Raw genomic sequence first — 25,594 nt, forward strand, 5'->3', positions numbered from 1 at the left:
AACTTCAGCAGTTTTCTGGGCAATTTATCCAGGCCAAATAATTACTCTTATCTTCCTCTCCCCCCACCCATTTAAATAATCGCTTCATCTCCTTCAGTATGAAACCAAACCAAACAAAAACCACCCCCAAATTTAAATCTTATTTTCCTAGACCAGCAATAATTGCAGCCTTGTCTTATCTTGTTCTGGCAATTCTACAGCTTGCACTGAGCGTCACGCAGCCGCTTATGTCGGGCCTGAGCCAGCTGAAGTGTGGCCTATGGAGCATCTCGGTGAACTGAGGCCTGCCTGGGAAAGTCGAGGGCTCTGAGGGGAAAGGGAGGGTACAGTTCACCCTCCGAGACCGTGGAAAGGGAATGTACAGCTCGGGGATCAGTATACGTGTTGCTGCCTGCTTTGGGCTGGTGCTGGGAATAACAGGGCCTTTGCATCACGCCACCAGTCTGTGTACTGGGGCCTGGGCTCTGCAAAGGCAACAAGAAAGACCAAGAGATTCACTTTTGTCTCTGCTCACGGAGGCTCCCGAGTGGGCTGAGGGAATCTGTTTCCAAGTTTCCCACAAGCACCTCAAACACATGGCCTCACTCCCTCATCCCAAACTATGGAAAGGAGGAGGCAGGCGCCTAACACCTCCCCTTGGGTCAAAGCTGTGGACAGACAGGTCTGGGGGCTCGGGGAGCCCCCATCCAGGAGACTCAAGGGCCGTGGAAGTTGACACGTGGAGGACAAAGGGTGTATTTGAACCTGCTGCTTCTGATGGCAGTTACCTTCTCCCCCAGATTGGCTTTTCAAACTCTGGGTGAGCATCAGGATCACCTGGGAAGCTCTGGAAAATAAACTCGTGGGCCCTATCCCACTCTAACCAGGCAAACAGGGCTCTCGAGCACGGACCCCGAAGCCCTGATGGCCAGCTGAAACCACGGCCTCCCTGTGCATGTTAGTCACGTGGAAGAGTGCGCAGCTACCCGGGCAGGCGTATGCGTCTGCCACACAGCCATTCCCCTGGCATAGTTCAGAGGTGCTGGGAACACTTTTCTGAGCACATTCACCTTTTCTTTCCCGGGTTCTTTTTCTTTTGCTTCTCCCTTGCAGCTGCCATATACATGACTTGTCTGGGGGACAAGCAGAGCTCAGTAGGCTTCTCTCTCACCACACATTTCTAGCTGAGGAAATTCAAGGTTTGGACCAGCTAATCCCCAAGGTTCCCTGTAGCTCGAACACCTCGTAGTTGTATTTATCAGAATCCCCATCTTCCAGACTCTCAGTTCCATGCCCTTCCCCCGGTACCTTTTTGGCTTGTCTTTTCACTTAGAGGCCACGTACCACTTCACCAACTCCCTTGGGATGTTTGATCTTTTGTTGTTGCTGCTGATTTGTTAAAAAAAATCAAGTTCTAAGTTCCATTTCTAGGCTGTAGCTTTCAAACCTTAAGTGAGCAAAAAGTAGGGAAATCTAATCACTTGTTAAAGAGGAACTACCACGAATGTCCTATTTTATTTTTTAATTTTTTAAAAGTTTTTATTTATTTATTCATGAGAGACACACACAGAGAGGCAGAGACACAGGCAGAGGGAGAAGCAGGCTTCATGCAGGGAGCCCGATGTGGGACTCGATCCCGGGTCTCCAGGATCAGGCCCTGGGCTGAAGGCGGCGCTAAACCGCTGAGCCATCCGGGCTGCCCCTGAATGTCCTATTTTAAAGAAAGGTATGCTGTGTTTTCCCAATGCTATACTTAGAAAAATGATTTCTCTATCATTGATATTCCTATGCCAGGTGGAAAATCCAGAAGGAAGAGGCAGATAGGCTTTCTAATTTGCAGACAGAATCAGCGCTATGTTCATTTTAAATTCATGGTGTGCTGGCGAAGGCGGGCAAGTCAGCGGAAGATGACCAAACATGACAAGGTCAACTATCCACCTGTCCCAACAGCCTTCCATCCCAGACATATCGAGAGCCAACAGTGAACCCTTGGGATACACAAGGGAGCAAACCTGACATGGTCCTTGCCCAGGTGGGTCCTCTACTCATGGGGAAGGATGGCATCAAGCGAGCCGGCACGTGAATATGTGCATCATTATAATCTGTGTTAGGGACCCTGAAGGAAAATCCAGGGCATATTACATGCTGGGGGTCCAGGCATGAAGGATATGTGTATCTGGGAAGACTTCCTAGAAGAAGCGAGTCCTGAAGTTAGATGAGTAAAAAGAGGAAGCCCAGAAGGAAGGGAAGACCATCCTGTGGGCAGGGGACCCGGGGAGTGGGTACATCTCTAAGCAGTTGCTGCAGGTGCTGTGTTCTCCGAGGAGCGTGGAGGTTACAGCGCAGCCCCCCAGAGCCGCCTGTGTTAACACCCTCTCCCCGAAGCTGTAGGCAAAGAATGTGAGCTCCCCTTGCAAAAAGTGCAGCCTGCCCTGTGTCAGCCTCTGTGCGTTAACGTGCTATTCTGTGAAGCTCTGATTTCCAATCAGATATGGGCTCTTCCCATTTTAGTACTAGTTGCAAGTTCACATACTTGGTGCTCACTGTTCTTTGCATAAGGCTCTAATTCGATTCACCGGAAAAAAAAATCTAGTTTAGGCACAAACCAAGAGAGAGTTTCCCTCCTAGGGCAGCTTGACTCAACCAGAAAAGGTACTTCTAGATACGGCAATACAAGCCCTCGTTGCCCAAACACTTCTGGAGACTAAGGGCCGACACTTTATCAGTTATTCAATCCAAACAAAACACAAGAGCTCCTGTCCTTTTTTTTCCCCCCATATGTAGATTAATATCCACCCCCGAAGGTGCTAACTCTTCCAGAAGACTGTAATTCAGGTTCTCACACCTCATGATCCTTCCACCAGCAAAGAATCAAACACCAGTATCACTTACAGAATCGTAAGATCCAGTTTGGTGCTTCTTTCCTTTTGAAAGACGAGGTCCTTTATTCCTTCTTAAATTCTAATCACCCAAAAGTTCTTTAAGATTTTTCCGTACTGGTGATTCCAAAAATGTTAGAACTGATTCCCTTGATGTCAAAGGAAGCCGGATACAGGCCTGCTGATTGATGTGCTAAACAAACTCTTCCGAGCTGGGCCTTGACAATTGCAGGTTTGGCAAGACAATCATTACTTCCAGTTTTGTTTTTGTTAAAATACAAAAAGGGAGAGACAGGCTCCTAACCACTTAAGAGGTATCACCCAATCCATGCCCTGTCATATTAAAACTCCTCTTCCTCTCTTCATGTTAAAAGAGAAGAGTCACTTTCTCAGGAGGCTAGATTTTTTTTTCCCCTGAAAAAATCTCATTTTTACAAAGATGAGCTATAATTATTTGTACTTGAGAAAGGAATACATGCTTTTTTGAAACCGCTAATAACAAAACAGTTACCACTTATTCTGTCGGAGGGCTCTGAAGTTCTCAAATGTTAGCTTGGGTCCAAATCACCTGGAAAGCTTGGTAAACAACGTTGCTGGCTGCCAACCTCAGAGTTTCTGACTCAGCAGGTCCAGGGTGGGACCTGAGGATCTGTGTTTCTAACAACTTTCCAGGTGATACTGCTGCTTCTGGTCTGGGGAACACACCTTGAGAACCACTGCTCTAGAGACAGCTTTATGATCAAGAAATACGTACTTAGGGGCACCTGGGTGTCTCAGTTAAATGTCCAACTCTTGATTTTGGCTCAGGTCATGATCTCCAGGTCATGAGGTCAAGCCCTATGTTGGGCTTTGCTCTGCTTGAGATTTTCTCTGTCCCTTTCCCCCTACCCCTCCCTACACATGCTTCCCCCCACCCCATTCTCTATCAAAAAAAGAAGTATGTACTGAGTAAGTATTAAAGACAAAGTTCTCCAGTGGATATTGGGAGCCCAAAGAGATATACCTAACTTCAAATGTTTACAAACTTTAAGTAGTATTTTCTTTCTTCCCCCAAGGAGATAAGCAGCACCAAGTAAATAGAGAACAGCAGATGCTAAATGCCCAGGGAGCAGTGATCAGTGGATTTGAGAGAGAGCATGATGCTGATAGATGTTTCAAGCAGAGGGTGGCCTTGGAGATAACTCTGAACTTGATCTGGTCCTTGAGAGAAAGGTTAGTGCTTAGATAACCAGAGATGAGGGCACATGCGTAATGCCTCAAAGCAAAACATCTCAATTGCTTTCAACACTGACTCTCCTTTCTACGGGGATGTTGGCATGCAGCAGAGGAATTATGGCTTGTGTCCTCCGTAGGCTTCCACACTCAGCTGCATTACGCCATCTGGGTTCCAAGTGTGCAAAACCTGCAACTGAGTGGAGGCTCCCTCAGTTGGCCACAAGGACCAGAGGGAATTACTCATCCTGATTCTTCTATCAGCAGCAAGGCCAGATCTTGCAGCACTGCAATGCCCCACAGCGTGATACCCTAAATGTTGGAAGCAGCAGGGGCCAATTTCTCCAAAGAGTAGATGGAGATGGGCCCAGGCAAGACGAGTGTTGGGGGCAAGAGGAATTTGGGGAGCAAGAGGAGTGAAGCATAAGAGTCAGAGGCTCTCAGACTCGGGCTTATACCTCAAGGACATACGAGGACTAGGTGAGCACCAAGGGACAGATCAGAAGTGGTCAAGGAATGACAAGAGATCACGGGAGAGTCCTTCCTCTTTTCAGCCTATTAGATCCCAGACATGCTACCATGCTAAACTGACAGAGATGCTGATGGCACCATGGTCTTGCCCTTGAAATGTTCATGTCTAATGAGGAAGATAGAAGAATGAAGATAGAAGAATGAAGAGGTAAATTATGAAAACAGGATGGTAAGCACGGTGGCAGACGTCTATTCACAGTGCTATGCAAGTGCAGAGCACAGACCAAGTAACTCTGGAGGGGGTCAGGGAAAGGTTTACTTATGGGGAAGACTGACGTTTGGGCTGGGCTGACAAATATCTTCCAAGTAGAAAGAGCTGGTACAAAGTAGTGGAGAGTTCTGGAGCAACTGGGGGATGTAGAGCTAACAGTGCTAGGAGATGGCTCTGTGCGTGTGTGGTGTGTGTGTGTGTGTGTGTGTGTGTGTGTGTGTGTAGGGCTCCTGGGAGCATGTACGGACGTCAGTGCAGGCAGGCTGGAGCTGATGGCGTTCCATGTTAAGGAGTTTAACCCAGAGTGACTGAGGGTCACTGAATGATTTTATTCCATTAAGTGGCATGGCCAGATTCTTGTTTCCAAATTGTCGTTGCAGAGCACAAGACAAAGTAGAGAAGAAAAACTTGAGAAAGAATGGCCAGTCGTGTGGACCAGGACCACAGCCCGCATGGGGGTAGGGCTAGACTGAGCTAGCCAAGACCAAATTGGCAGTCTTCATATTGAATATGGGGGGGGGGGGGCGGGCGGTGAGCAGTGGAAGGCGGAGAGAGAGCCCTGCCATTGAAGCCAGACCCCTCAGGGATGGTTGACACTTATGCAAGTGACCATGGAATTTCACTGTCCCATTCCCATTCCTTTTTTCCTGCCTCTACTCCTCAAATTTGATATTCACCATATGGTTTTATTCTAAGCACGCCTGGACATTTTTGAAAGGAAAATCTCATTGCTGTCTACTGTGGCCATGAAAAATAAATCCTAAGGGTGCTCATCACAGATCCTCAGCATTTGTATTATATTTATTCAGCTAAGTGCTTACAGCATACTGTGACTTACAGGTGCAGAAATAGTCAATGTCTGAGTGGAGTTTGGCAGCAGGTTTAATCATTATCATCTGTGAAATAAAAGGCTTTGTAACTTGATTGAACAGTACCAGGTTTCTTTCATTTAAATGATTCATTAGCATTAAAAAATGATAAAACAGAGAGTCTTGGATTATAAACACAGAACTGAAAAATAGATTTTTGTTTTTGTTTTTGTTTTTGCAAGAGTTCACTACCTTTACAAGGCACAGCAAGGGAGACCCTGGGCACATTGTGAAATCCAGAAAATACTTCGTGCCAGCTGCCCACTTGCAGGTCCTGCAGGGCTGTGTCTCAGGCTCAGGTCTTCTAGTTGAAACCAGAGCTCAAGTGCATGGTAGCACATGATTGGCGTTGTGGCATTACTGGAGAGCCAGGAAGAAGCCCAGGTGTCCACTCCTCTGGGATTGCTCTGGGGGGAGGCAGAGCAGAAGGCGAAGTGGGTGAGGTGGTGTCTGAGGCTCAGAGAAGGGAGAGCTGTCATGGATAATGCATTTGGAATTTGCCGATGAAAGCCTGGGGTGACATGATGGGGAATCCCTACTATACTGCACTGAAACACACACTTGTGGAGAATTAACGCTGAGTTTCCCTAACAAATTATGTTATCACATAATGCACTGATGTGCCAACACTACAATAAACATATGAAACAATATAGGATTAATTGGTAAACTTTTTTTAAAATATAATGTTATTGGTGATGATGGGAACTGGCCACTGCAAATGTCTAAATAGCATAAATAATTTCTCCAGAGAAAACCTTTGACTAAGCAATTCTGCTTCAAGCTACTTAAGGAAATAAGAAAATAAAAAAAATGCGCAGAGATATATGAATGAAGATATTCTATACAATGTTCTTTATAATTTTGAAAAAATCAAATATACATACGATTGATGAAAATGTAATTTCTGGTTAGAAAATTGGTGAAATAAGATATGGCGCTTCTATGTTATGGAATATTAGCCATTATAAATCATGTTTCAGAGCCCCCTTTAATGACATGGGGAAAATGTTCATGATTATACCACTGAGATCATACCAAGTTTTTTTTTTCATACCAAGTTTTAAAAGTAAATATAGGATCAATTAAAGGGGCATCTGGGTGGCTCAGAGGTTGAGCGTCTGCCTTTGGCTCAGTTGGTGATCCTGAGGTCCTGGGATTGAGTCCTATGTCAGGTTCCCTGCAGAGAGCCTGCTTCTCCCTCTGCCTATGTCTCTGCCTCTCTCTCTGTGTCTCTCATGAATAAATAAATAAAATCTTAAAAAAAAAATACATGTGTGCTGGGGTGCCAGGGTGGTATGGTCAGTTAAGTGTCTGACTCTTGGTTTCAGCTCAGGTCATGATTTCAGAGTTGCGGGATGGAACCCTGTGTCAGGATCCACACTAAGTGTGGAATCTGCTTGAGACTCTCTCTCCCTCTGCCCTTCCCCATACCTAGCACCCTCTTTCCCTGCCACCACATACCCCCACCCCCTGCACACACGGGCACTCTCTCATTCTTTCTCAAGTAAATATATCTTTAAAAAAATACGTGTATTTTAATTTAATGCAACCCTATCTACTAATTTAATGCAACCCTATCAGAATACCAACAGCATTTTTCACAGAACTAGAACAAACAATCCTAAAACTTGTATGGAGCCACAAAAGACTCTGAATAGACAAAGCAATCTTGAAGAAAAAATCTGGAGGTATCACAATCCCAGATTTCAAGATAATACTACAAAGCTATAGTGATCAAAGCACAAAAATAAGATAGATCAATGGAACAGAATAGAGAGCCCAGAAACGAGCCCATGACTATATGGTCAATTAGTTAATGACAAAGGAGGCCAAAATATGCAACGGGGAAAAGACACCACTTCAACAAGTGGTGTTGGGAAAACTGGACAGCAACATGCAAAAGAATGAAGCTGGACCGCTTTCTTACACCATAAACACACACACAAACTTTGTGGTTAAGGACCTAAATGTGAGACCTGAAGCCATAAAAATCTGAAAGAGCACAGGCAGTAATTTCTCTGACATCAGTCTTAGTAATATTTTTCTAGACATGTCTCTGGTGACAAGGGAAACAAAAGCAAAAATGAACTATTGGGACTTCATCAAAATAAAAAGCTTCTGCACAGCAAAGGAAGCAACCAACAAAACGAAAAGACAACCTATTGAATAGGAGAAGATATTTGCAGATGATATAGTCAATAAAGGGTTAATATCCAAACTATACAACGAATTTACACAACTCAACACCAAAACCACAAGTAATCTAATAAAAAATGGGCAGAAGACATGAACAGGCATTTCTCCAAAGACATCCAGATGGCCAACAGACACATGAAAAGATGCTCAACATCATTTATTGATTTATTGTTAGGGAAATGCAAATCAAAACCACAATGAAGTATTACCTAACACCTGTCAGAATGGCTGAAATCAAAACACAAGAAACAGCAAGTGTTGGTGAGGATGTGGAGAAAAAAGAAACCCTCCTCCACTGTTGGTGGGAATGCAAACTGGAGCAGACACTCTGGAAAAACAGTATGGCTATTCCTCAAAAGGTTAAAAATAGAGCTACCATATAATCCAGTAATTCCACTACTAGGTATTTACCCAAAGAATACAAAAACACTAATTCAAAAAAATATATGCATCCCTATGTTTATTGCAGCATTATTAACAATGGTCAAATTATGAAAGCAGCTGAGTGTTCATGATAGCTGAATGGATAAAGAAGATGTCACACACACACACACACACACACACACACACACACACACCCTGGAATATTATTCAGCCGTAAAAAAGAATGAAGTCTTGTCATTTGTAATGACACGGATGGACCTAGAGAGTATTATGCTAAGTGAAATGAGTCAGAGAAAGACACATCCTGTATGGTTTCACTCATATGTGGAATTTAAGAAACCAAATAAATGAACAAAGGAAAAAAGAGACAAACTAAAAGCAAACTCTTAACTATAGAGAACAAACTGATGGTTACCAGAGGGGAGGTGGGTAGATGGGAGAATCAGGTGAAGGGGATGAGGAGTGTACACTTACCACAATGAGCACCTAGTAATGTACAGAAATGTTGAAGCACTATAGTATAAACTGTAGGTTAACTATATTAGAATTTTTAAAAATACAAATATTCTTAAGGAAAAATATCAAATAGAAAGTCGTAACAAAATGTTAAATATGGGGGATCCCTGGGTGGCTCAGTGGTTTAGTGCTGCCTTCGGCCCAGGGCGTGATCCTGGAGACCGCGGATCGAGTCCCACATCAGGCTCCCTGCATGGAGTCTGTGTCTCTCTCTCTCTGCCTATGTCTCTGCCTCTCTCTCTGTGTGTGTCTCTCATGAATAAATAAATAAAATCTTAAAAAAATAATAAAAAAATAAAAAAATAAAATGTTAAATATGGCTATCTTTGACTAGAAGGATTGTGGGTGATTTATATTGTCTTACAGATTTTTTTGAGAAAAAACCATTTATATAGTGAAAATAGTATTGTAATAAAAATCATTTAAATTAAAACAAATAAATTACAAATTTGTAAAAATACATATGGTTAAAATATATAACGTAACATATTTAATATATATAAAGGCTCATTTATGAAAGCATTTAGTATAAAATGTTTGCAATTCAATAATTGCTTGCTTTTTTAAGAGACTATGAGTTATGAATTTTTTATTTTATTTTACTTATTTATTTGAAAGAGAATGTGCCTGCATGCACGAGTAGGGCAGAGGGGCAGTGGGGGAAGCAGACTCCCCGCTGAGCTGGGAGCTGGAAGTGGGGCTCCAGCCCAGGACCCCGGGATCACCACCAGAGCAGAAGGCAGATGCTTAACGGACTGAGTCACCTAGGCGCCCCATGAATTATGAATTTTTAAAAACGCGTATGACCGTAAGCTCTCGACAAGCCCGACGGTGTCACCTACAGGGCTCAGGGCTTTACCAGAGGGGGTGCAGATGTGCTGCAGACCTTTCCTCTCTGTAAGCTCCTGAGATTGCTTAGCGCTCGGTGGCAAACTGGCTGAGCTGTCCTAGGAGCCCCCTGAGCAGGCCAAGCTCTGCAGAGTGGGCATGAGGGGGGGGTGGCGCCTGGGATGGAGCCGGGCTGGAGAGCTGCTAGTGATGGAAGCCTGGTGGGCAGGGCGAAATAGGGGAGGCATGCTGCAGCTGAGCAGCCCGTGGTGGGACTGCACCTCCTCCGAATCTCTTCTTGTGCCCCAGATAACAAGGAGCTGAGGGGGCACTGCTGTGGCACCATAGAGAATGGAGGCCTCCAGTGCTGGGAGGTCATGGGGAGGCAGGGCGGGGTAGGTAGGAGCGAGAGAGGTGGCCTGCAGGAGACATCTGACGCTCAGGCCTGTTCAAGGCTTATTCGAGGACGGTCCCTGTAGGTTAAGGGGACTAGGATGTGGATAGTAATATAAAGGCCCCTTGAGACTGCCATGGGGTGGTTAGCTGTGGGCCTTGAAGTAACCATAATTTTTCTGGTGGATAAATCCAGTTAATTTGGGTGTCATTTTCATTAGCGTTCAATGAAACACTTGTTGGGCTGTTTGTTTTTAAATTCATTTTGTTATTTAGAACTCAGCACCAGATGTAGTGGCTAAACTCTAGGGATTCACTGGGAACCCAATCCAGTCGTCATGTTACCTCATGGAATTTAGAGTTGGCTGGGAGAAAACAGATCTTAATCAAATAATCACAAACACAAATGTGAGAGAGCGGGACACCTGGCTTGCGAATGGGCATCTTCGTTTCAGTAAAGCGATTCAAAAATGGGTGATGTTGAGAAGGGCAAGAAGATTTTTGTTCAGAAGTGGAAAAGGGAGGCAAGCACAAGGCTGGGCCAACTCTCCATGGTTGATTTGGGCGAAAGACAGGTCAGTCCCCTGGATTTTCTTACACGGATGCCAATAAGAACAAAGACATCACCTGGGGAGAGGAGACCCTGAAGGAGTATATGGAAAATCCCAAGAAGTACATCCCTGGAACAAAACTGATCTTTGCTGGCATTAAGAAGACCTGGGAAAGAACTGACTTAATAGCTTATCTCAAAAAAGCTACTGAGGGTAATAGTTGGCCATCGCCTTATTTATTACAAAACAAAAATGTCTCATGACTTTTTTTTATGTGTGCCATATTTATTTAAATTGATCTCATTGACCAGAATTCAGATCATGAGTGGCTGATAGAATTTTTCTCTGGGACAGTCCTGATTTAAATAAGATTGGCTTGCGGCTAAATGAATATGATCAGCTTTTTGAACTTTGATGGTAATTCTGGTTCAGCTGTCACTGCTGTCACTGTTTTCCCCTTCTAAAAATATGATTGGAGTTGATTAGGGATGTTCCGCTTTTCACAGAGATGGTAAATGCCACCTCTAAACTTACAGATTGGTTTTATATTTAGATTTATATAACTGGTTATATTAATATATTTAAATACCGAGGAAATCCCTTCACTGTCTCAGAACACCAAGACTCAGCTGTGTTTCAAGTTGTGTTCCCTAGCCTGTTGTTAAAGGCAATGGCTGAAGATAAGCTGGCAGTGTCCACTTTATCTTTTTGGTCTTAACTATGCCAATTTAATTAAAATTCCTTGCATCGGAAAAAAAAAATCCAAATATGACAAGCAGTTCACAGAGAGCCACAAAGTCATACTATCAGAGCTAAGAGATTTAATGTATGTAGGTATATTCAGGAAGTTTCTCTGAGGCAGTAACACTTTGAGGGATCCCAAAGGCGGATAGGAGGCCTCTTATTCAGGCAGAGGATTCCAGGGAGAGAGAATAATAGCGTTTGCAAAGGTCCTGTGGCAAAAAAACACATGCAGTCATCATGAAGGACTGCAGGAAGGGTAGGGTGGTGGTTGCTTAGGAGTGATGAACTCAGGGAGAAGTAAGGTTCAAGAAATAAGCAGGAGTTAGGGAAGCAGTGTAGGCCCCCCAAATTAGTTTGGTCTCTACCCTTAATAAAAGTAAGAGAAACCACTGAATGGTGTCATAATACGAAGAGATGGGAATAATCACACAGTTATTTTTAAACCGTTTGCCTTAACTTCATTCAGTTCTGGTTTATTTGCTTTATGGGTTAGTGTTCCAAGAAAAGTCTCCTTTGAAGGTAAAGCAGCTAGAAAAATCTTTCAAATCAACAATGGGTTTATACAATGCCTCTGGGCAAATTACAAAAAGGTATCTCTTCTTTAAGACACTTTCCTTCCTTGATTGGAAAACTGTCCTAATATGTTGACTTTGCTAGAGCAAAACTCTTCACTGCCATCTTTCAGGAAACTGTCATAATAAATACAAAAGCCTATTTTTATGGTTCAAACAGTGCTTCCTTCAACGCAGCACTCTGTGCAGTCCACACCCACACGACCGTACTCAGTGGCCCTGGATCTCCACTGATCAAAAAAGAAAGGAGAAAAGCAACTTTTTCTTCTTTGAAATGAGATAGCATATTGTATAAATGTAATAAAACATGCAGTTTTGGGTCTTTAAGGCCTAACTATGACCAAAACTCATTTTCCAATGCTTACCCACTCTGCCTAGGTGTAGTGATGGTGGGAGAGAGTAAGTGGCTCCAGATGGCAGATGGAAGATACCCTCCCCACGGCTGGTCGGATGGAGACCCGGATGGAGACCAAGAACTGGCAAGAATTTACACCAGAAATGCCACATCTGGCAGACCTGGGATCCAAAGAGGGACCCAGGAACCACACTGCAATCACCATTAACCGAAAGCCCTCGTGACTCTGTGCCAGGCAGCCCGTGAGGACAGCCCACGAGGGCATGAGACACCCAGGCCGTGTCAGAAGAACCACAGGCCACGCGAGGGGCCTGGCTTCGGAAAACATACCCACACAGCTTGGCCTGAACGGGCTTTGTGTTATTGCAACACTCCACTCTCGACCAGAATCTCTCGGGCTCAGTTTGAATTCACAACCAATAGTTGTCAAACGCTGCATCCGAAAGCAGCAGTGAGACCCTTGTATATGTGAGCTACTACGCGCCCTAGAAATTGATATACACTCTGAACTTAAATACACAGCTGCGCCCTCATCCCATTTCCAGCTTCAATGTTTTTTCTTTAATGAAAATCATTGCCCTCACAGATTTGTCTGGAAGATCCTGACCAAAAAAAAAAAAACATTAAAAGAACGCCCTGTGGTCCTCTCCCATCCGGGGCTCTATCCTACTACCTTCAGCTAGTACCTCCGACCCCACCATCGACATCCTCAGGGACACATCGCTTCGGCAGAGCAGCTGGGGAAAGCAGAGGTGCACTTACTGCTCCCTGGACGGAAGATGAGCCGTCTTCTTCCCCGTCTGGCTCCTGGTCTTCGTTGTCGGTCCAAGAGGACACGTCCTCTACTGAACTGGTCAGATCAGGTAAACTCTTAGATGTCAACCTCAGGAGGTCTTCGGCGGAGGTTTCCTACAGGGACACAATGAAAGAGTCATGCATTACCCCATGAATGTTGGTCAAGGTCAAGGTCAAGGAAAACCCAGCAGGGTCAGCCGGGAGTGCTCACACGCCCTGAACTCAAAGACCCCATGGAATGTATTATGTTCCACATTTCCAGGTTGGCCAGGTTACCTCACATGTCAGGGCAGTAGACCCAATGTAAACCCAAACCAATTTGTTTTTTGCTGAAAAAAATCTGTGTTTCTTAGATATTTCTATAGGCAATCCAAATTCCCTCCACTTCAGAAACTCTGATACCTTCTCCTGCCTTGCGTTCCGGGTACAATCTAAACCTCCCTGTTGGCGGGCCAACATCTTAGGGCCCAGGGCTCCAAACACACCTCCCTCCATTCTCTCCTCCAACCCGCACCTTCCACGCCAGCCGCACTGACCTTCCATCGCGCCAGGCTCTCCCCTGCCCTGCTCCCATGTCTCCCAGCAGCTCCCTCTGTCCAGCGAGCTCAGCTTCCCAGCTCCGCTTGAACACCCCCTCCCGGAAGCCTTCCTGGACCGTCCCAGGAGGCATTCCACTTGTCTTTCCCTTCTTCCCGAATGTCCTTCACTGTTTTCTTTCATCGCCCTGCACGTATGTCTAACTCTACCTGTCTCTCCTGCTTATCTGAGCGCTCCTCCAAGCGAAGGCCATTTCTACTCTGCGCCGTGTCCCCAGGCCCGGCAAGAGCTCTAGTATCCATGTGCTCCTCCCCCTCACTGCTCATCTCACTAGCATATGTTCACCAGAAAGAGATTAGACTGTTGATTGAATCACGACGCCAAAGTGGAGCCTGATAACGTCTCTTCAAAGAAAACAGCCCTTGAACAATTTTTAAAGGTCAACAAAATACATGGAATCAGACTCCATTAAGACTAGACTCTAAAGAGGACTCCACCATCGCCCTTCCTTCCTCCGCACAGACGAGGCCACAGGGGTCAGTGGGATGCAGGCGAGGTCACCGGTGCCACATGACAATTGCACACACAGAGGAGGCGCACGCTGCCACCCAGAACTCTCCAGGGAAATGCCACAGCACAGGAGGCGGGGGAGCAGGGCCGCGGCTGATGTGAGGCCAGAAAGGAGAGAAATGTGTCCTCCTCTCCTCCCACACCAGTCATTTCTACAAGTAAGGAAGCCTATGGAAAGTTTTGATCATCCTATTCCTCAGGGCTTGACAGGAGAAGAGAAGACACACATCTTAAACAACAGGTGTTACAGACTCCTAGTAAGTGGGCGCCCCGCGGCACTGACATTTGTGACTAATTTGATGCGCAGCCCACCTGGGAGGCATCTGAAGCTCATTCATGGCAGGTCAGTAATTGTGGATACTATACAGTTAGACCTTACCTAAGGGAAGCAAAGAGCTCTGAAGCAAAAAGTGAGTTCAGCCCTCTTCTGCAAGGTCAGCTCTGCTAGACCATAAACGGAAATGAGATTTTTAAAAAGATGTAGGACAAAAAATGAAGGTCCCAACTGGTGAGTAAATTGCACAACAGCCACAAGATAGAATACTTCATGGTCAGGGACGCCTGGTGGCTCAGTGGTTGAGCATCTGCCTTCGGCTCAGGTCATGATCCCAGGGTCCTAGGATCGAGTCCGGATTCTGCCTCCCCGCAGAGAACCTGCTTCTCCCTCTGCCTGTGTCTCTGCCTCTCTCTCTCTCTCTGTGTCTCTCATAAATAAATAAATGCAATCTTAAAAAAAAATACTCCATAGTCATTAACAACAGTGCTACAGAAATGTACTTTCTGTATGCACAAAGATTCTTACAGCATGCTTCTTGGCACAAAAGCAGATGAAAAATAGTATTCTCATTTTAATAATGGTTGTAACAATAAACTGGATGTCGTAATATGTGCTAACCATAAAGGCAAACATTTCTCCAAGTGCTTCTTGCAACCAGCTGCATTGTTTGGGCTGTTCATATTTCATTTAATCTTCCTGACATTCCATGGAGTAGTTATGATTCTCATTGTCCAGGTGAGAAAACTGAGGTTTAAAAAATTGTAGCAAAAAAATAAATAAATAAATAAATTTAAAAATTTTAAAAAATTTAAAAATGTAGCAACTTGTTCAAGATCTGCAGCTTTTAAGGGGCTGTGCGGGCTCTGAAGTCCAGGCGGCGCTGCCTCCCGGGGCATTCCGACTCCGTGTGTTTGAGCCCATTAAAAAAACATGCCTGGAAGGACAGACCAGGTAATGGATAGAACTACTGGGGGTGTTTGAAAATTTTATCTTCCTTTTCTTCTAGGTTTTCTACATTAGACATAGTAAGTGGATATTACTTGTTGATAAAAACGGAGAGTGATAAAGAGAGAGAGAAATCTGTGTTGATATGCAGGTACTTCCGGGAATATCAAAACACACTTGGATATTCTGATTTCATTCATTAGACAAAAACCTTATAAGCTCGTCTGTATAAACAAACAACATATTCGTATGGAGACATGAGACACTCTGTCCTGAAGAAAGTAACTGCGTATGTTTTCAAAACAATGTCCTAAAGTTTGGTGACAAAGTGACTATTTTCTACAATGATAATTTATATTTTTATTATTCTTTTTATTCAGCAAATCAAAAGCTCTTCCCCCCCCTTCCTCTCTTTAAATACAATGACAAAACAAAGACTCTGGATTACTTGCTCTTTTTGGATACTGAAGAGGACCAGATGCCAAGAGGTGTGGAAAGATGGATTTTCTTCTCTCCTACATGGATGAGCATCTTGGATGGTGGAGATTAAGTTTAGGAACAAACAGTGGGCAGCTGCTATAGCAACGTATTGCCTAGTTATAAATGGAGCCTATGGGAAGAACTGGAGGGTATCATTCCTCCACGGTCTCGGTCATCTTTAGGCCTGTCGTTCAGTACAGATGGCCAAGAGCAAGAGCCTGACAACCGAAACATCCATTCCTGGGCTCCAGACTGCTTCTCAGTCCTACAAAGACCCGGTGAGTGTCCCTAAATGTCAAAGCCCCTCGCGGGAACACATTACCCTTCTCTAATGCCACTGGCTCTGTGTCCTTTATGTCTTAAATGACTAAGAGGCAGCTTGGTGGACAGGAACAAGCACGAAACTGTGAAGCCTTACGGACCCATGATGAAACCTGCTTCTGCCTCCTACTGCTTGTGCGGCCTCTGGGTAAATTAATAAACCACTCAGATTTTAACTTCATCTTTTGAATGAAAAGAACCAACATCTCTCTCAGGGGATTTCAAGAAGTAAACGAGATGATAGGTAAAAAGCTCCTGGCACCCACTGTGCCCTTTGTACCCTGGCACACGTTAGTGCCCTTTGAGTCAGCGAGTGAGACCACAGCTCACATATCATCCAGGAAACCAGCTTTCAAAGCCCCCTGTATGCTCCTCAATTATGCTTCCCCATGAGTGGACCTTTTCTTTAATTATTTAAATTTTAGGTAGTGCAATATTAGGTGCAATATTGGTTTCTAGAGTGGAATTCAGTGATCTACCACTTACATACAACACCCAGTGATCAATACAAGTGTCCTTAACACCCATCCTCCATCTAACCCATTCCCTACCCACCTCCCTCCATCAACCCTCAGTTTGTTCTCTATACTTAAAAGTCTTTTATGGCTTGTGTCTCTCTCTCCTTTTTTTCTTTTCCTCCTTTCCATATGCTCATCTATTTTCTTTCTCAAACTCCACATATGAATGAGATCATTCCATTTCACTTAGCATAATACATTCTAGCTCTATCCATGTTGTTGCAAATGGCAAGATTTCATTTTTTGATGGCTGAATAATATTCCATTACATATGTACCACATTTTATCTATTCATCAGTTGATAAGACATTTGGGCTCTCTCTATAGTTTGGCTATTGTTGATAAACACAATGGACAGTGTATGAACAATGCTATAAATATTGATGCATGTATCCCTTAGAATCCGTATTTTTATATCTTTTGGGTAAATACCTAGTAGTGCAATCGCTGGATTGTAGGTTAGTCCTATTTTTAACATTTTGAGGAACCTCCATATTGTTTTCCAGAGTGGCTGCACCAGTTTGCATTCCCACTAACAGTGCAAGAAAGTTCCCCTTTCTCCACATCCTCGCCAACATCTGTTGTTTCCTGTGCTGTTAATTTTAGCCATCCTTACAGGTGTGAGGCGATACCTCATCACGATTTTGACTTGTATTTCCCTGATGAGGAGTGATGTTGAGCATCTTCTCATGTGTCCTTTTTGGGGGGGAAAGTGTCTATTCTATGTCTTCTGCTCATTTGTTAACTGGGTTATTTGTTTTTTGAGTATTGAGTTTGATAAGTTCTGTATAGATTTTGGATACTAGCCCTTTATCTGATACGTCATTTGCAATATCTCCTCTCATTCTACAGGCTACCTTTTAGTTTTGGTAATTGTTTCCTTTGCTGTGCAGATTTTTATCTTGATGAAGCCCCAATAATAGTTTTGCGTTTGTTTCTCTTGCCTGTGGTGATAAGAAGTTGATCGAGCCGAGGCCAGAGAGGTTGCTGCCTATGTTCTCTTCTAGGATTTTGATGGTTTCCTCTCTCACATTAAGGTCTTTCATCCACTTTGAATTTATTTTTGTGTAAAGTGTAAGAAAGTGATGGGTGGACCTTTTTAATTTTTATTTTATGTTTTCTTTGTGTCCGTGTGTTTGTCTCTTCTAGCTTGACTTAGAAGAGATTTTTCTCTTTCTCATCTTCCAAACTAGCAGAAGAAAGAAGTCAGCATAGAAATAAAGGTTGGGTGGCCATGGTATACTGCTTGTGCAGGAACCCCTCCATTCTTGAGCCACAGACTGTGGGGCGGGGGGTGGGGGGGTGGGCTGTGCAAACATAGGACTCAGCGTGTGTGAGTGTTTAAGACCAGATGGTGCTTTTCAAACCTCAATACCTCTGGCTGAAAGGGGAACTTGCTTGTCCTTCCCTTGAAGCATTTCCCTTTTGTGCTCTGCTCTCCTTCCTGCCCCTAGTGAGAAGACACCAGGGTGCCCCGTGGTATCTCTGGGAGGGGAGGAGGGAGTGCAGACTGTCTCAACTCCTGCCTCTGGAGCCTCAATGCCAACCCTTCCTCCCAAGTCTGTGCCAAGGCTCTGTGTTCTTGTGGGAAGCCTAAGTGTCTGAGTTATGGGATTGGGGTGAAAGGTGTAAAAGAAGGATTACAGATTTTCCAGGTAGTTCAAAATGTTCTAATTATTAAATACTCCAAAAATAGGCAATAAACCTTGTAATCTAAGAGGAAAAATACAGAAAAACTTGTGGATGCTAAGTTCAAAAAAATAATAGGGATAATGAGGAAAGAATTACCCATCCTGGCAAGAGCGTATTGCTGCAAAGGGTTGAAGAGTGGAGTGGTTTCCCACCCCTGCTTCCATGGACTAGAATGAAGCCCAGGGGCTCTCCTGCACTAGCTCCTAAATCTGGTGGGTGCTTTTCTATCTTATCAGTAGCAGATGGGACAGCCACGCAGAAGCAAGAGGACTCAGGTCCTTCTATTTCTGGTCACACAGCTGTGGAGGCCTGCAGCCTTTATCCAGGACTCTAAGGCTGGTGATGCCAGGGGACAAAGTGGATGCTGGGGGCATAAGACATTGGCATTATTTTAACACACTTCAGGGATGAGGGTACAAGAAGCACCAGCCTGAGCCCTCATGAAAAAGAGGTGATAGCCAAAGGGAGGGGACAGACATTGGTTGTGCATCAAGAGCCAGGGTCCTGGAGCTGCAGACACATCTAGGCCTCTGAGAGATGGAAGCCAGCCACAGGAGCTTGGCCTCACTGTCTCATCAGGAAAATTGAGGAAGAAGGGGAGAGGGTGGCTGGACAAACAGGATTCACAGGGCGTCCTGTAGTGCCAACACTCTGTGAGGCTGTGAGACAGAACCAGGGCCTGTGGCCTGCCCACAGCTAGCCCTGAACCTTTCTTCCTCCGGGACCTGGCAGATGTGCAGCTCCACACCTCTCCTTCGTCCCTGCCAATCAGCAGGCTTCCAGGTCTCCTTTTTGGTTTCTCCCTGGGAGAGGTGCTACTCTCTCCACCTTGTCCTTCCATCCATCCTACCATTTCTCCCTTTTCCTTAGTCCTAGAACTGCTCTTCCATCTACTAAATATTTCATCCAGAGGCTACCCTTATGGGCTTGCCTTGTAGAATCATGGCCATCTAAATGGCCCAAGTAAATGTGCAAGTATGTGTGTGTGTGTGTGGCACAGAGAGGGCTCAAATCCAAATTCACCACCATCATTAAAAATATTAAACAAACAAAGAAACAAACTACCTACCTTGCTGGCTACCACCAGCTGAACCATTCCAGTGGCTGAACGAAGAATGGCCACAGCTTCCTCATGGGAGAGCCCCACCAATAAGTGACCATTGATTACCAGCAGCTCGTCTCCTAAGGACAGTCTGCCGTCCCTGAGGAAATGGAGATGGGAAAAAAATCCCTTGTCAAGATATTCTGGGCTTGAGAAGGGACATTTTCCTGGAGCTGGGGAGGGTCACAAGAGGGCACAGTTAAAATCAGGCTAAGGAAAACATAGAGATGGCCGGCAACAGTTTGGGCTGGGATTCATCCTTTGGTCTGGCTGGGTCCTCTTGCCCACTTAGGGAGGCTCCATGACTTCACACGGTAGCCTGGTAGCAGGCAAGGTCTTAAGGCACCACTGTATCCTGCATCAACCTTAATGAAATGCCTCCCATCCAGGGGGAGACAATGACAGAGGATCTGAGACCCCAGGTTTTTGGATAGTTGAGTCATTCTGTTCTCAATCCTAATGCCATCCGTCCTCACAACTGAGCCGTCAGCTGAGTCATTGAGCTAAGCACGCCAAACAAAGGCATCAAGCTCAACAGAAAGCCTTCTCTAACCTGTTGTCCTCTCTCTCTAGGTGACACTGCCCTGGCCAGATTTCCTCTGCAGCCCTAGCATGCGTCTGTGGGTCCCCCCACCCCCACCCCCAACACACATGCAGAGTTATAGGACCTTGAGGATAAATCTCTCAGTGTCATTTTCATCCTACAGCCAAGCTTCATCAGAAGGATGAACACAAAACTAACCAAACAGACTGACCAATTTCCTGCTATTGCAGATATCAGACCTGGTCTACAAATGTGTCCTGTTTCTTTATTTCCCCTAAAACAAATTACAGCTGACTTAGAGCTTCCTTCCCACTGGGCTGGGGTTGCCTGCCCTAGGGTGGGTCGAGGGTCTGGGGTGGCACTCTGTGCCAGAGCATTGTGCAGGGCCCCTCAGTCATGATGGATCAGCAGTCCTGTGGGTTCCACTTGAACCTCCAATGGTCTGGTCTCCCAAGGTCCCAAAGGAGCTAGAGGTTTTACATCTCCATTGCTAAATATGGGATAGAAAATAGGGTGCGAGGGATGGACTCTAAACTCAGGGCTCCACCATGACCTCTGAAGGCTTTATATCAACACCCAGGGTGCTGCTTTGGGACCTATGCCTGGCCCCAGTATTCCCAGATTCACTCAGCTTTCTCTCCAACGTGTTGACTCTTCCCACCTTGCTTTTTTTCAGCAAATCAAGCAGCTTCTCTCCACCCTTCCCTCCTTCACTAGTTTCTTTCTCCCAGTCCTCTAGAGCATGCATCATAATCGTTTCCATGTATTTAAGCTTTCACAGAAGACAGGAGGCACCAGAGACTTCTGATAGCCTCTGATTTCTGTCCTTCAAAAATCCCTAAAGCAGAGAAATGCTAAGAACTTTTCTAGTTTCTTGGAATGGAAAGAGACGGGGGATAAAAGCCCACAGAGAACAAACTGGAACCTCAAGGAGGTGTGTGGGTGGGCCACCGAGAAAGAGAGAGATTCAGAAGTAAAAAAGAACACAAAGTTCTGACCAGTGTCTGAATTTATTCAAGACCATCCCTACCTCCATCCCTTTTCTTATTTTCCTCTTCAGTTCCGTCTCTCTCATACCCTGTTATTAACTAGAATGCCCGACCTATGAATTATAAACTCCAGAAGCACAGAGAGCACACACACAACTCCAGGCTAAGGGTGAAGAGAACATGGTGAAACCCACTAGAAAGAGCTCACACAGAAAACAGACCAGAACAGTCCTATATAAGTTCATCTCTGAGCACAGGAATTTCCTAATTGCCAACTTTCCAAAGACATGCTAGAACCTAAAACCTAGGATTAATGGGAAAATGGGTATCTGATGGGAGTTCCTCAAGGCATATCTCATGTGGGAAATTTAATGATGCTCTTCTGGATAATAACTAAGGTCTTAATCCTTACACACTGTCTGCCCCCCAGATAACTGACAAGTGCAGTTATTCTCACCTCTAGTTGTTAGCATCTTACTCTGTAGTCATGAGACTAGAACTGGGACATGAAACACATTGAATTTGTACCCTTGTCCTCTCCTTAGTCTAACAGTCTTTACTTCTGGCTCCTTCAACTCCACAAGATATATTTTTCAAAGCCCCCTGGGTCTGGGGCAGGCCAACACCACTCTGGTGTGCCCTATTGCCCTTATAACCAGGTTACCTGGACTGAACACCAAATTCCCAACTGGATTTACCTCACTCATCCATGAAACTCTACCATTATACACCTACTGTATACGTGTGGGCACACAACATACCTTGCCAATAGTAGACACACTGTGTATATGGAAGCAATCAGCTAGCAAGGCAAAAACGTGCTGTATATTTTGGGATAGTTACATCCTTGTAACTCCAAATGGACTTCTTGGCACATGCTCTGCCTAAGATCTATCATTCTTTCTACTTGAGATGATAGTTCAGATTAAAAAAGAAATTTTGAAGGATGAATCGTTCAGGTCACAAGGAGAAAAATTCACATTTACTTTTACATACATACAAGTGCGTGTAGAGTCCTGACAGACCTGACACAGCGCATGAACTGTGGGCACACTTAAAATCAATTACTTTGCCAAGTCATTAGCCACAATCTCACGGGGGTTAAGATGTCAGGAATGTGGTGTTCTGTCAAATAGCAGAGTCTCAATAGGTAACCACATATTACCAGTATCCTAAAAGGTAGGATAAATAACAATCACTTGAAACTCAAAACAGACCACAAAGAAATGTGATCTCTCCTGATTTGGAGGAGTCTGCAGGATCTCCAGCAATTAGCCACTTCCTGTGCCCAGAGGTGTGTTTAATTAGAACTGCTCATGCCTGATTTTCTTCCATGCTCCAGCACAGTCTTTATGAGCTGCAATTACCAGGGCTTTGACCAAATGGAAGAGTCCTACACCCGGAGGAAGGGAAGGGAGAGGATAAGGAGGCAGAGAAAAAGGGAGAGTTATCTAGTCACCTGTGTGCGGCACCTCCTTCCTTCACTTGAGTGACAACGATAGCGTGAGGTGAGCGCTTTGATCCTCGGCCTCCACTAACCTGAATTCCCAGCCCATCCGATTCTTTAAGCAGCTCCATCTTCCATATCCGGCCAACTTCCTCCTTGGAAGAAAAAGCGAGCACACTGTGAAGTATCTGGACAGACACATGGCATTGACACAGGAGAGTGGAGCTGCTGGGTCAAGCCAAATATTCATTAATTGTCAACAGGTATTACAGATGACCACAGAAAGAAAATGTTCTGTGTGCTGGAGCAAAGTCTCTAGCTGCCAGTCCTGTCTAATAGAATGTTCTAGGATGATGGAAATGTTCTATGTTTGTACAATCCAACATGGAGTCACTGGCCACAAATGTGAGTAGTGGCAACTGAGATGCTGAATTTTTTATTTCATTTAGTTTTAATTAAATGAAATGGCTACCTATGGCGAGTGGCTATACTAATGGACAGCAAGAGTGATTATCCAATTTCCTGCCCAGGAATCTGTTAAGTAAATCTGCTTCTGCCTGAAACCCAGTTACCACTGTGTGTGTAAACACTGGCTGCGTCTGGCTTCCATTTCTTTTACGCACAGCTACTAATTAATATAGGAAGATGAAAAGACGACAAAGTTAGGTCTTAGTTCTAGGAGAGTTCAACTAATTTCAGCCCAACTCTGCCACTTTACTTCCGAATGTCCTTCTGTCTAAAACCCTTACTTTCCTCACCTCTGAAGGGGGGATAATTATTAATGCTTTCCGATTTGTCATTAGGATTAAATGAGATATTTATGGAAGCAGCAGTGCTTCTGGCAGCTAGTAGAGACATAATAAATGTTGACTGGTAACCATATATTATTTATATATGCACAAATATATGTTAAAACCACCCTATTGTGATATACCCAATGGTATTGTAATAGCATCGCATAATGTGGAGTTGTCCAATCACTATGTTGTACACCCGAAGCTAACATAACATTGTATGTCAACTATACTTCACTAAAAAAAGAAAAACCATCATGTTGAATTGGATCTCAACTTCCTTAGAACATAAAAATGACATCTTAGGAGAAGCCCAAACTGGAAATTAATTGAATCTGTTACTGGCTTCTATAGACACTGAACTGTACAGTCTTCGAATACATTAAAACGTGTTTCAATCCTTACAAAAATCTATTCTTCAAAAAAACTAATCATGTCTCTAAGTCCCCTGGACTACTGGTAGCTTCTCTGCTTTGGTTAATTCTCCACTTGACTCTCTGTTTTCCTCCAAGGATGCAAACATATGCCTGATACAAAATGCTTAAGTTCCTTCAGATACTTGGTTGTTCAGAGAAATGAAAGCAAAACCTTCCAAGGTGATTAACTTTGGGGGTCTTACTTTAGGCTCACTCCTGGAAGTTCTTTTTATCTCTCAGTCTATGGGTATGGATCACAATGCATTCCTCAACACATAAAACAAAAGCCATGTCCTTTCCTCATCCATCATGAAGGTCTAATGGAACCATTAAGGTCCACTATGGACAAAGCCATCCTCTTCCTAGAAATAGGCAACCTTCCCACTTAAGCTACTTGCAAAGGAGAAAGAATGTGAAGCATTCAGAAAATCTAAAATACACATTGTCAGAAACTAAAATGAAACTTTATGCAATAGTAAAAAAGCCAGATGTTAAACAGTCACTGATGTGCAGCAATAGGAATGTCTGGGGAAATTATTAACAGAGACCTGTTGGATCCTATACTTTTTCTAGTACAGCACTACTCAGTGGGGCTCCATTACTCCGGCAACATGCAGGGGTGCCAACGGTCTCCTTCATCTGCTGACCACAGACAAACGATGCCTGTCTGGCCAAATGTAACTTCAGAAGTCACTGGCTAACCACAGTAGTTCATGAACTTGTCAACAATCCCTATATCATCCAATCATTTCACTTTGGACTCCATCATTTTTGGTTTGTTGCCTCTGACCTCTGGAACACCTTTTTTCTCTTCTCCATTCAGAAATAACCTCCCTGGCCTTCAAAGTCTCTCACAGCTCCACTATTTCCAAAAAGCCATCCTTGAGAGTCAGTGCTACTGACAAGATGGCAACTTTCGACACTTCCAGTACGTGAGGTCCTACGGCCTAGTGGATAGCCCCAAAGGGAAAAAATTCAGGGATGTGCTGATGGCTGTTGTCCCAGCTTGCATCCCACACTAGCACATGGGCCAGCCCTATGGCTGCCTCCCTGGGCCTAACAAAGTAGCTGAGAAACTAGAGCAGAATGGTGGCTTGATTTGTTCTTTCCATGAAAGATATGCCATGGCTACTAGGGTCTTGAAGATATGGAATAGTGCTCCACCCCCTCCCAGTACAGAAAAGCTGTGAAATCCTTTCCCCAAAGCAACAGGGACCATAATCAGAGTCTAGAAATAAGAAAGTTGATTTGGCTTTAGCCTAAATTAGTAAAAGCTTAGCCAACCCATTACTAGTTGCACCATCATTTCCTCCCTGTCCTACCACCTTTTTGTTAAGCAGAGTATGTTAAGTGTGTTTCACAGAGGGTATGACGATACCAAATATACAGTCCTTTCTCATTTTTAAGTGCTTTTAGAAACAGAACTTGTGGCAAGGAACACATAAAACTATGATCATGGAGAAAGAATAATGACCTAATGTATACTCTTGACAAAAGAGCTAAAGACAATTTTCATTAACAGCATTCACATGCTCCCTTCATACCCCTGCCCAACACACACACACGGTTAAATGCAAAATAAAACACATATCTAATAAAAAGGCTTCAGAGGGCAGGAATGACCAATCCTTAATACAGCCCCCAACTATGCTAGTCAAGAAATGGATCTTCTTTTTCATTTTTATCCAACAGCATAAGTGTTTCCTCCATAACTGAAAGTAGGAACTCTAAGGGGAGAGTTCAAAGAAGTCCATGCAAGTTTCCCTGCTCTGGAATTTCTTGATCATCTGATGAGGAGTTCAGAGGTACACAAAGGAAGGCACAAACAGGAAGGAAGAGGCAGATGTTATCTGAGTCCATTGTACAACTGTCAGTATTACATCTAGCTGCCCACAGCTGAAAGCCGTGTTCAATTACAAATAAAGTCAGCGTCTAAAGTTTATG

At 44.3% G+C, this 25,594-nt stretch overlaps 1 protein-coding gene across 9 annotated transcripts in view; it reads right to left on the reverse strand.

The window, feature by feature from the left end:
- PDZD2 (PDZ domain containing 2) overlaps window positions 1–25,594 on the reverse strand; it is a 357,195-nt gene that overhangs the window by 64,506 nt on the left and 267,095 nt on the right. For 5 of the 9 annotated variants that reach the window (XM_072757134.1, XM_072757132.1, XM_072757131.1 and 2 more), the window contains 3 exons: window positions 22,453–22,595; window positions 19,428–19,560; window positions 12,986–13,132 (listed from right to left, as the gene is read on the reverse strand). In XM_072757134.1, the coding sequence (XP_072613235.1) occupies window positions 12,986–13,132; window positions 19,428–19,560; window positions 22,453–22,595 (423 nt within the window). The remainder of the gene's footprint in view (window positions 1–12,985; window positions 13,133–19,427; window positions 19,561–22,452; window positions 22,596–25,594) is intronic. The other 4 variants (XM_072757139.1, XM_072757140.1, XM_072757135.1 and 1 more) reach the window with 2 other exon arrangements.

Source organism: Vulpes vulpes, chromosome 4, assembly GCF_048418805.1.
Source record: "Vulpes vulpes isolate BD-2025 chromosome 4, VulVul3, whole genome shotgun sequence".
In the NCBI taxonomy this organism is placed as follows: domain Eukaryota; kingdom Metazoa; phylum Chordata; class Mammalia; order Carnivora; family Canidae; genus Vulpes; species Vulpes vulpes.